Source organism: Drosophila elegans, unplaced genomic scaffold, assembly GCF_018152505.1.
Source record: "Drosophila elegans isolate 14027-0461.03 unplaced genomic scaffold, ASM1815250v1 contig_468, whole genome shotgun sequence".
In the NCBI taxonomy this organism is placed as follows: Eukaryota; Metazoa; Arthropoda; class Insecta; order Diptera; family Drosophilidae; genus Drosophila; species Drosophila elegans.
In genome coordinates this window covers 3,811,415-3,822,696 of record NW_024545855.1, presented here as the reverse complement: position 1 = coordinate 3,822,696, position 11,282 = coordinate 3,811,415, and the positions used below count along the sequence as shown (strand labels likewise).

General features: G+C 36.2%; 1 protein-coding gene across 4 annotated transcripts; it reads left to right on the top strand.

The window, feature by feature from the left end:
• The first annotated feature begins 4,794 nt into the window (after positions 1–4,794).
• On the top strand, positions 4,795–11,254 carry LOC108143025 (discs overgrown protein kinase). Of its 4 annotated transcripts, none has more exons than XM_017267220.2 (4): positions 4,795–4,920; positions 5,540–5,613; positions 7,629–7,706; positions 8,345–11,254. In XM_017267220.2, exon 4 carries the CDS (start codon positions 8,420–8,422, stop codon positions 9,734–9,736), a length of 1,317 nt encoding a protein of 438 aa, XP_017122709.1. In that variant the 5' UTR covers positions 4,795–4,920; positions 5,540–5,613; positions 7,629–7,706; positions 8,345–8,419; the 3' UTR covers positions 9,737–11,254. The 4 variants fall into 4 exon arrangements, with proteins under 4 accessions (XP_017122709.1, XP_017122707.1, XP_017122710.1 ...); XM_017267218.2 differs by having other exon boundaries at positions 8,342–11,254; XM_017267221.2 differs by lacking the exon at positions 5,540–5,613.
• The last annotated feature ends 28 nt before the right edge of the window (positions 11,255–11,282 follow it).

The window sequence follows — 11,282 nt, the reverse complement described above, 5'->3', positions numbered from 1 at the left end:
ACTGCGACTGATCTTGGGGATCGCTCGGTTCTTTTTCCCCAAGACGAGCTCGGAAATCGTCGGATATTCCAACGATCGTGGCGATAAGCTAAAGGCGGTGGTTGGTTGGATCGTTAGCTGGGCTTTGGTGGGTGGTTCGGGGTCTTTGGGGGCGGGCAGTTTTGGGAGATACGCGACGGGGGCGAACATCGCGGTACGCGTGTAAACATTAACATGTTCATGTGAAATTAGGTGGCCCCAGAGCGGAATCGAAAATCAGACGGGGGTGACGACTGTCGCCGACAAACGAGTGGGGAATCATAGTAAAGGCGACTTTTTCGACTTTTTAATACCGTGTATATATTTTAATTAAGTAATTTCATAAATTGGGATTTTTCTATTTTATTGTTTGCATATATTTAAGTTTTTTTTTCTTTTTTTTCTTAATTTATTATTACAGGTTGTTTTATTTAAAGTCTTAACATTTTATAAATTGTTTTTCTTACTGAACAATTATTGTTTTGTATTTGTTAGTATAGCATAGAAATTCGACTATTAAACTTAGAATGTTAATTAATTTTTTAAATGTTTATGGTATGGAGAAATTTAGTTTTAAATTAAAAAAAAAATGAAACCTACAATTTTTCTTGGTTAATCCAAGCCAATTAAATATGAAAATAATTACATTCTCATGTTTTTAGTTTTTTTCAAGTTTACAAATACAAATGTATTATGCACAAAATATACCCTAAAATACCAAGATCCCAGGATACTTAAAAGAGTGAGGGGTCGTGAGATGGGTAAACGCAGAGAGACACAAATCGAAATGGAAACAGAAATTAGTAACACTTTACAGCCACATGTGGATTTATGACACCTCCGGAAGACTTTAAGTAAAGGGGTTGTCTTTCGGGACCGTAGAAACCTGCCACTTATTGCAGCTGTATTTGGGCACTCGATGGGGAGGGGATCGGAAAGGATCCGACCTCAATTGGGGAGAAACGATTGCTAATGAGAGGTCGATAAGATCATTAAGGATTTAAGGGTTACAAGAAGTGAATGGAGTGATACTAGCAGATATTAAACGGGAGTGGGGCTGGAAAATGATCGATTGGTTCATAGGGTTGACAATTTAACAATAGATATATAACTAAATAAATTTCTTCAACGAAGAAATATAATTTGAAAAAACCTATTATGGCAGAGCTTTAAATTAACAGGTGCTTTCTTAAGATTCAGGTTTCTGTTTATGATTTTTGTATTATATTAGCACATCCATAAATTAATTAAAATAATATAATTATTTACAACCACGTTGTAAAAACTGTTTTAGGGACTATAACTAGAAAAATTTTAATTTGTAATTTAGAGAATATTCAAATGATGTTTTCAAGGTTTTTACTAAATTATAAGATATTTAAAAAGTACACTTAATAAACTAATACAATGTTAAATATAAGAGATTCAGATAATCTTGCCACTCAGGTAAAATACACATTTTTTTTTATAAATCTTTTAATAAAACCAGATAGAAGTCAAGATCAGGTGATCTGGTAAGATCTTTTCATAACCACTTTGCACTAGATTTTACCTCAGGCTCGACACGATCCGAAATCGTAAAACCAAAACCTCAAAAAACCAAAGAAAACACCCTCGAAAAAGAAAAGAAATAAGCAGGGAACGGAGGGCTATTCATTTCTCGATCGTAAAACATCGAAGTAGTGTAGTTTGGTTACGCTTTTGTTTTCCAGCTGGTTTCAACTGGAAGTTATGGTAGGAAACCAAATCGATATCTGCATCACATAACTTTTACCCGGCAAAAAATATTTCGGGGGGATTTTTACAACTTTATAATTTTTACAACTCAATTAACTTTTTTTTCAAACGCCGCCGGCCTCTGGCAGACAAATCGAAGTAACAAAAATTAAACAATAAAAAACAGGGAAATGCATAAACGAAATCATAAATACCTAGGCCATTTCAGATACTTTAATGCCAATTGGGAAGATGAAATCGAACCGAAAACTGAAGTCAAAGCAGCGCCCGTTTATTTTACTCTTTTTTGGAAGTGTCATAAAAGACATCAAAATGAAAATTATACGATACTCCATAAAAAAGAATGAAAAATACAAAAACACACAGAACTTCGAAGGCAGTTCGCTGAACTGCAGCGACTGGAAAATTGATTCGCGTCTAGGAAATTTAATAGGCTACCATCAACCAACCAACCCACAAACACCCCTCAAACCCCGCGCTTATACATTTATTCTGGACCGGCGAACTTCAAAGCCCGGTTACTTGTTGATAAACAACTGGGCGCAAAAAAAATGATGTGCAAAAAAATTATTTGAATTAATTAAAAATATTTGAGCTTTATAGAAAAAAAATAAACAGAGGCGAATTAATTTTTCCCCCGACTCTTTGTGTTTCGTAATCAAATTGGAGCAGAAAGGTCGACTGCATCTGAACGGGGAAGGAAGCGCTTGACAATTTGCGACTTGCCATGAAATCGCATTATTTGATCTAAGCCGCCGACAAGCTTAAAAAAAGCCGAACAAAATGTTAAAGCCGACTGCTAAACGAAACCAAATGGCGTTTTTTTAACATATCTGGATGCGTTAGAAAAAGAAGAAAAGGAGCCGTAGATGAAAGGGGCGGGGCAGGCGGAAGAACCCTACAGAAGTACGACATGTGTTGCGGAAATATTTTGTAAACAACCAAAGCAGCGACGGACAGTCAGAAAATACTTAAATCTTCATTTGACAGAAAAACATATCAATATTTTTGATGTTTTAGGGAGTAACAAAGTTGTATAAGCAGAAGTATTCCCTATATACAATAAAGTGTACATAAAGTAATGAAATATTTTATAACAAAATATTTTTTTAATTACTTATAAATAATATAATAATACAAACAAAAGAAAATTATAATATTGATTGTGTAACATTTTCTGAACATTTTTTTTAAAGCTTTTTTTTTAGATATCGACGTCTTGCTCGGGCTAAGATCTTTTACATACACTCTTCACCCCCGCTCCCACATTTGTTTTTATTGTTTCTCACCTTTTTTGGTTACTATTTTCATTTTGTATTCGTGTTCGTTGACCACCGGTCGAAATAACGACAATTTTCATTCGTCAGCGATCGTGAGACTTCCAGTGTGTGAGTGTGGTCAAGATAGTATGGGTAAAAGTATCTGTGTAAGCAGTTGGGCGAGTTGTTTTCATACTTTATTTTTTGTATCTTCAATTGCCTCGTTGATTTGCTTTGTTTTCTCTTTTTCTCAGCCAATGAGAAACAAAGGCGGGATTTCATATACGTTCGGAAAATTAGAAAAGATGGAGGTAAATGCAATTAAATGGGAGTTATTCTATACAAATTTTGGATAGATTATGATAGAAACTATTGAGGTAGTTGCAATTAAATCAGTTTAATTCTGTCGATTTCAATTAAAATGTAGCTCTTTCAATCCCGAATTCTCTGTTCTTGAAATTTTCCCCTTTTTTTGATCAATTTTGAGTAATTGCTTATCTACCCCCAGTCGAAAATCGAAATAAAACACACCTTAGCACACATATAAAAATACACAGACATTTCCATATGCATATCTAGCTCTACTCGCCGCTTCCTTTTTTTATGTCACCATTTCTTGGGTTTCACAGTCGGAAAACGCTGAAAAAGGGGGAAATGGGAAAATGCGGAGTAGTAGACTAATGGAATTCACACGTGTTTTACTTTATTCGTATTGCAGCAATAAAAGTATTAGTTTCAGGTATTTCGTAGCTCTCACATCAAAATTGCCATACTACCAATTTGTGTCACAATATTTATTTACATTTGAAGCATACGCTATCTATAGATGTATAAATTTGAAGCAATTGCTATCTAGCTGAAGTTTAAAAATATTGCAAATCGATTTAAAAGCTCGTTAAGCTTGCAGGCAACAATTCAAAGTTTGAAATAAGGTAATATATATTTTATATTAATCTATTAAGCTCGACTAACTTAAAAAATGTATCTAAGATATAAGAAGCTCTATCGATTTTAATACTCTGACTTTTTAAACAAAAATATTTCTGAAGTTATAAGTTATAAATTACCTATTACTTTAAATTAAAAATTTACTATTTAATTTTAAATTCAAACGTATTGATTTTTGACATAAGTTTTATTTTCAAATAACTAACAAAACTTTAAAATAAAATTGTATAATCATAAAAAAGTTTGTATATTTAATATTATTTTTATTTTTTCTCGTTCGGATAAATTAAGCCCTCCATTTGTTCTTGTTGCGATCAGTTTTGTTATTTGTTTTCAGTATTATTGTTAAGTTGGTATTTAAAAAGTAGCTTTGTTTAGAGCAGCAGCATTTTTAAGATCTATTTTTTGCTCCACTATTTTTGGCGCTATATTTGCTATTAGCGAGTTCATCCACCGCATGTAGTGAAGTTACCCTCCACACCAACGTTGTAATTTCAAAGATTGCTAACAATTCATATTTTTAAGCAAGGTCCTCACGACCTGTTTATTTTAAATAAAACAAAAGGAATTAAGATTTAAAATTAAAAAATTTCTTATGCAGTAATTATATTAAGGGCTCCGTTTGTAAAAGTCGAATTGTCAGAAATAGTTATATTAAAAAATGGCAACTCTAATGGTATTTTTTAATATTTATAGTAATAAGTTTGATTTAAGTTGATATTTTTAAATTCTTAAAAATACCGCCGATAAGTTTTGTTTATTAATCGGTAATAGCAGCGAAACTATTGACGTTGCCACATTTCTGGAAACATCGATAGTCTCGAATAAAAATCGACTTTGTTCCACCTCCAAATCGCACTTATATCAAGATGGCGTACTGTAAAGATTTGTAAAATCGTCGAAATACTTGTGAAATAGCCAGGCAAATTGAAACAAAAGCGCAGAGTTGAAGCAAAACGTAAGTGCTCAGTAGAATATCGGATCAAAAAACCATTTGCGAATGGAAAAACGGCGGTGAACACGCGCAAGAAAATTCGAATTTCCCAGCAGCGTACGTCTTTTAGTGTCTCACTTGTGCGTGAGTGTGTGAGAGCGCCTTTGTGTTGGTGTGAAAATGCTGAAGCAGGAGGGATAGCAACGTGCTCGCGGTATAAACAGTGCGAGTGCAAGCGAGATAACTAGTGTGCTCACATCTATTGCCAGGGCAAACGACTCGCATAAGTTTGGTTTTTTTTTATAAGATTCCAAGTTCCGTTTCGTTTCTTTTATTTTTCTTGACTTAATGCTGTTTTCCTCGCTAAAACGAAATTACACAGAAAAAAAACCACCCAAACAAATAAGAAAGAAAGATAGAAATAGTTCATATAAAAATAAAAACTAAAATATGGCAGTAATGCTTTATTATTCGTATTATGTTGCATAAAATGCGCTTGCGTGTGGCCCCAAAAGTGCGACTGTGTGCGTGTGTGTTTGTGTGATAGGAGCAAATACAACAAAAAACAAGTCTGGGGCTAAAACAAAGAAAATGAATATTGACGAAGAATCAATCCAATTAAAAAATTCGATTTCGATTTCAGTCGAATAAGAAAAAGTAGCAGAGACGCCAGCAGAGGAAGTGGGCAACGTAGAAGAATAAAATAATTAAGCCAAGGTAAGTTAGGAAATTTGTCCCACTGTATTTTTATGTCTTTCTTTTCCACCCGCCTTTATCGGCTGTTCCTTATCAGCCCCGTTATTCGCGGTGCATTGGAGAGGGCCGTTAGTTTTCGGAGGCCATTGACGCTGGAAAACTAATTACAAACATAGAATTGTCAATTTGCTTGGACTATTTCAGTTTTCCCTAACGTTCTTTTTTTATTGCAAATAAAAATTGTATATTATTTGCTTGCTGTTATGTTAAGCTTTCAATTTTTGTGGCGCCTGCTGGAACAACTGTTTGTCTCTTTGTTCTATTTTTTTGCGGAAGCTTTTCGGCAGCCGCCAACGCAACGTGCAGCTGTTTTGCGAATGTAATCAATTCACGTTTATTATTTTTTCTACACCAACTGATGAATACCCTAGAAAATATTAACTCGACAATTGGAAAGTCATAAACAAAACTATCCAATCAATTTATCTTTCATTCACACGCACCTAATAAAACAACACAGGAAAAAAAAAATAAATGTTAATAATAATAATAACCCAAGCCTCATTTAAGTATTCAATGGCTGAATTCAAGTCCGCCTGCTTCTTAATGCATTTATCATCTTAATTTATAAATTTGGGGACTAAAACATATAATATATCAATACTGATCATCATACCAAATCTACTGATCTTTATTTAGCTAACAAATTATTATTTTACAATTTTTATAACTTTAAATCTTTAATTATATGTAAAATCATCGAATTAATCTCCATGACAACAACCTTTTTTCCCCGCGTAGAGCATAGGTGGTACCAACAAAATAAATAAATAAATCAAAGTCAAAGCGAAAACAACAACAAACGCTAGTTTTGAGGTTAGAACAGTTTTAGAGAGTATGAAAGAGAGAGAGGGCAAGTAGAGAGAGCTCGATCTAAATGCGTGAGCGGGAAAAGAAAGCGCAAAGAAAGAGGCAGTGAGGAAGAGAGAGTGGGGAATAAAAGGAACGCCGCCTAAAACAACAATTAAATATATTTTGTGTCACTTTTGCCCGGCAAGTGAAAACTTTCAGCTTGTTGCTTCTTTTCTGTTATCTCCACTATTTGTATGTGCTTTTCACCACCGAAAGTGTCATTTAAGTGGTATTTTCACAGTCCGCAGCGTTTTATTTGATTTTTCTCTCCCTTTTGTCGGCAATTGTTTTCTGGACGCACATATAAACACACGTTTCTTTTATCTACATATTTGTTGTTAATCTCTTCGTCATCGTCTTTCTCTGATTTTCTGATTGCTGATTCACTGGCCCAATGTTGTCGTCATGTTGAAAATGAACTGTGAAATACTGGTACATTGAATTTCACCATAGATTTTTTCGAAGGGCTCAAATAAAACACACACTATGTTTAATTTCCACTATTTATAATATTTAAAAACTCTCTTTTATAATTCTTGAATATCGCTTGTTTTTATTTTAGTGTCGAATACTACCAACTTTTTAAAGTACTTTTTGAATATTTTATACTATTTTAGATTTATGTTTGATATATATTTACATATTTTTCTATCGGTGTATTTAAAATATCATTGCTCATCATTTATTAATTCAGCATCTTTTGTTTTCCCCATTCGTAATCAATAAACCCACACGAACAAAGACACACTCTCATAAATAAAACGAGATATGCTTTTATTTTGTGCGAGGTTCGGGTTTCTATCTTATTTGATGCACTGTGCATTTGCTCTCTTTGGTTTTTGTCAACGTAAGCTTAGCGTGCTTCTTTAGCTGTCTAGTCATTTATTCTTAGCTAACGGCTTATTTTTCGAAATCGATTCAAGTGTTGTCATGCTTTTATTCACATTTCAAATAAATCCTTACCAGAAAACAAATGTGATGAAGTTTTCGTAAAAACAAGCCATTTTCTTTATAGGTCCCTAAGATAAAACGTATAAAACCTATCATATACCAATAGTATATTTTAGACGAGTTGAAACAGAAGACATTCAGAATTAACTTATGAGTTTTCTCTTTTTCTTCAGAAGAAACAACCTAAAGCGACTGCCTTGAGTAATATCGGAAAAAGAAGAGAAGGATCTTAGACGAAAGGACAGCGCCAGGTGAGAAAGTTCAAAAAAAAAAGTCTTATCTTTATCCTGAAAAAAAATCTTCTAACCTAGCATTGAACAATAACCTATCGCTACTGAACCCTTAATTTAAAAACGTTCCACTTGTCTTATATAACTTAAATATCATATTTTGTTTCTAAAAATTGTTTATTTACAAAACTAACACAAACTTTAATTTTTATTAATTGATAATATGCTTTTTGATATAAATATTTTAAAATACTTATGTTTAACTCACGAACCAAGAAACTAACTAAATCCATTTCCAATTTTAATAATATCGTTAACACATTATTTCAAATGCCTTTTTGTGTACCTTACCTATAATATTATTAACTAATTATCAAAGTAGCGACATATGTGGGTCACAGCATGTAAATTCAAAACTAAAGGGTGTTCACGATATTTAACAAAACGTAGAAACTCTTTCGAAATAATTTTATTGATAATGACCAAATATACCTATTACTTCAAGAATAAAATAAACAATTTATATTGAATTCGAATACCAGTTTCTATGATTACGTTACTTTGCAAAAGCTCTATTTACCACAACCATTCTGCAGAACTCATAACTTTAGAAATTGAGACAAAGAAGACTAAAGTAAATATGTTTATCTCCGCAGCAGGCTCACACGTCGGAACTCGCAGATCCGAGGTTACCCCACATCCACACATAAAAACCCACGGAACACAAATCCAAAATGGAGCTGCGCGTGGGCAACAAATACCGCCTGGGCCGCAAGATCGGATCCGGGTCCTTTGGCGATATCTACTTGGGCACTACGATCAATACTGGCGAGGAGGTGGCCATTAAGTTGGAGTGCATCCGCACTAAGCACCCCCAGCTGCACATCGAGTCCAAGTTCTACAAGACGATGCAGGGCGGCATTGGGATACCGCGAATCATTTGGTGCGGCAGCGAGGGTGACTACAATGTGATGGTGATGGAGCTACTGGGTCCCTCGCTGGAGGACCTGTTCAATTTCTGTTCGCGCCGCTTCTCGCTGAAGACGGTGCTGCTTCTGGCGGACCAGATGATCTCCCGCATCGACTACATACACTCGCGTGACTTCATACATCGCGACATCAAGCCGGATAACTTCTTGATGGGCCTGGGCAAGAAGGGCAATCTGGTGTATATTATTGACTTTGGATTGGCAAAGAAGTTCAGGGACGCGCGCTCGCTAAAGCACATTCCGTATCGGGAAAACAAAAACCTCACGGGCACCGCCCGCTACGCCTCGATCAACACACATTTGGGCATTGAGCAATCCCGTCGCGATGACCTGGAATCATTGGGCTATGTCCTTATGTACTTCAACCTGGGCGCATTGCCCTGGCAAGGATTAAAGGCAGCCAACAAAAGGCAAAAGTACGAGCGCATCTCGGAGAAGAAGCTATCCACCTCGATTGTGGTGCTATGCAAGGGCTTCCCCAGCGAGTTTGTCAACTATCTGAACTTTTGTCGCCAGATGCATTTTGATCAGCGCCCCGACTACTGCCACCTGCGCAAACTCTTCCGGAATTTGTTCCACCGCCTGGGCTTTACTTATGACTATGTGTTTGACTGGAATCTGCTAAAGTTTGGTGGTCCACGGAATCCGCAGGCTATTCAACAGGCGCAGGATGGTGCGGACGGCCAGGCGGGCCACGATGCGGTAGCTGCGGCAGCGGCAGTGGCAGCGGCGGCCGCCGCCTCCTCCCATCAACAGCAGCAGCAGCACAAGGTCAATGCGGCACTGGGCGGCGGTGGAGGCAGTGCAGCGCAACAGCAGCTCCAGGGCGGCCAAACGCTGGCGATGCTGGGCGGAAATGGAGGTGGAAACGGCAGTCAGTTGATTGGCGGCAATGGACTCAATATGGACGACTCAATGGCGGCCACCAACTCTTCGAGACCGCCGTATGATACGCCCGAGCGACGTCCATCGATACGGATGCGCCAGGGCGGTGGAGGCGGCGGCGGCGGAGTGGGCGTGGGCGGCATGCAGAGCGGCGGGGGCGTGGGGAACGCCAAATAATATTTTATCGTTTAGATGCGACGCTGGACACGACACAGTAGACAAACAGAACTCAGCAAAAACTATACATGTAGAATATATAGTTATATATACCTAATATATATAATACTTGCTTTATATATGCGGTAAACATGTTGAATGTATCCAAAATGGCAGGATGACCAGGTCCCTGCCAAAAACGGAGGTAAAGAGCAGTGAGAAAAAGAGGAGCAGAGCAAAGCGCGGCGCTTTCCTTCTTATTTTTTGTACATTTTCGTTTGTTTTTTTTTAACATTTTTGGTTTCTGCTCCCAGATGTTAGAACGTTGGGCGCGCTTATTATTAATTAACTAGCCTATGTTTAATTTAATTTATACTTTAGTACATAAACGATTGCAACTTGGCTGCAAGAAACTGCAACACACCGCACTGTTCAATTAATTTGAGATCCCTAAAAAGAACAGCCAATAGATCGGTGGTTAAACAAGGATCGAAAAGGGATTGGGAGGAGAGCCAGGATACGCAGGCATTTATTTGCATTTGACTATTGCTCTCCGGCCGGCTCATATTTCATTATTAATTTTAAATCCCATCCCTAAATCAAGCAGAATATTTCAAAACCGATCATGAGAAACACATAACTCGATTGTAAGTGTAATATTTGTGTAAAAGAAACAAAGGACACCCCGTTAAGCGAGTGTCCCTAACCCTAGACTATAGACACTAACGATAGTAAAACCAATCCATACAAAAGCATATGCTATATAGCAAAAACACCCTCATGTAACCTAAGTTGAGGCCGATTTCGGGGCGCAATTAAACGATGATAACGAATATGATGATCAAGTGCAGTAGAGGGGACGTTCTTTAGCTTTAAGCATCGCTCTGACTTTTAAGGCCCCTCCTATGTTATATTATATCTTACTGTAACATCTACGATCCCCGTATATTTGTACTATATATATTTATATATACTTTCGTGGTCTGCGCTTTCGCTACATGTGTTCATATATATTTTCCGTTTTTTAAACACTAGCTGCGCGAATTTCTCAAGCGGGAGAAAAATCCCCGGAATGGTCGATGGGCAGATCTTTTGTTTACGCAACAAAAACATGTAACTAAGATAGAAAGCGTATATATAGCGTTAGAAGTACACAAAATAATAAACGTTTCGATTTAAACAAAAAGAAGAAAATGTGCCCCTTCAGCAGTCGTCGTTGGGCATTAAAAATACATAAAGCTAGCTAATAAATTATAGCTATAATATGAAATTTGTTTATAAGTAATACCAAACCATTAAAACAAAAACACAAAAATGCAACAAAAAAATTAAAATCTAAATACGCCAAGAAAAAATGGTTAAAAATTATAAATATATATAAATATACAAACATCTTATGAGAACACGTAAAACATGTAAAACCCCACAGCGATCGGCTGGGAGTCTAAAACTAACAAATCAACAAAAAACACGAATTCGGATCACGCAGAAGCCACTAAAAACTTAAATAAAAATGCATTACGTGATATTTCTTACAAATTGTTTTTATGTTTTCTGAACTTTATTT

Excerpts from the sequence above, each read along its gene's own strand:
- LOC108143025 (XM_017267221.2), top strand. The coding sequence starts at position 8,420 with ATGGAGCTGCGCGTGGGCAACAAATACCGCCTGGGCCGCAAGATCGGA.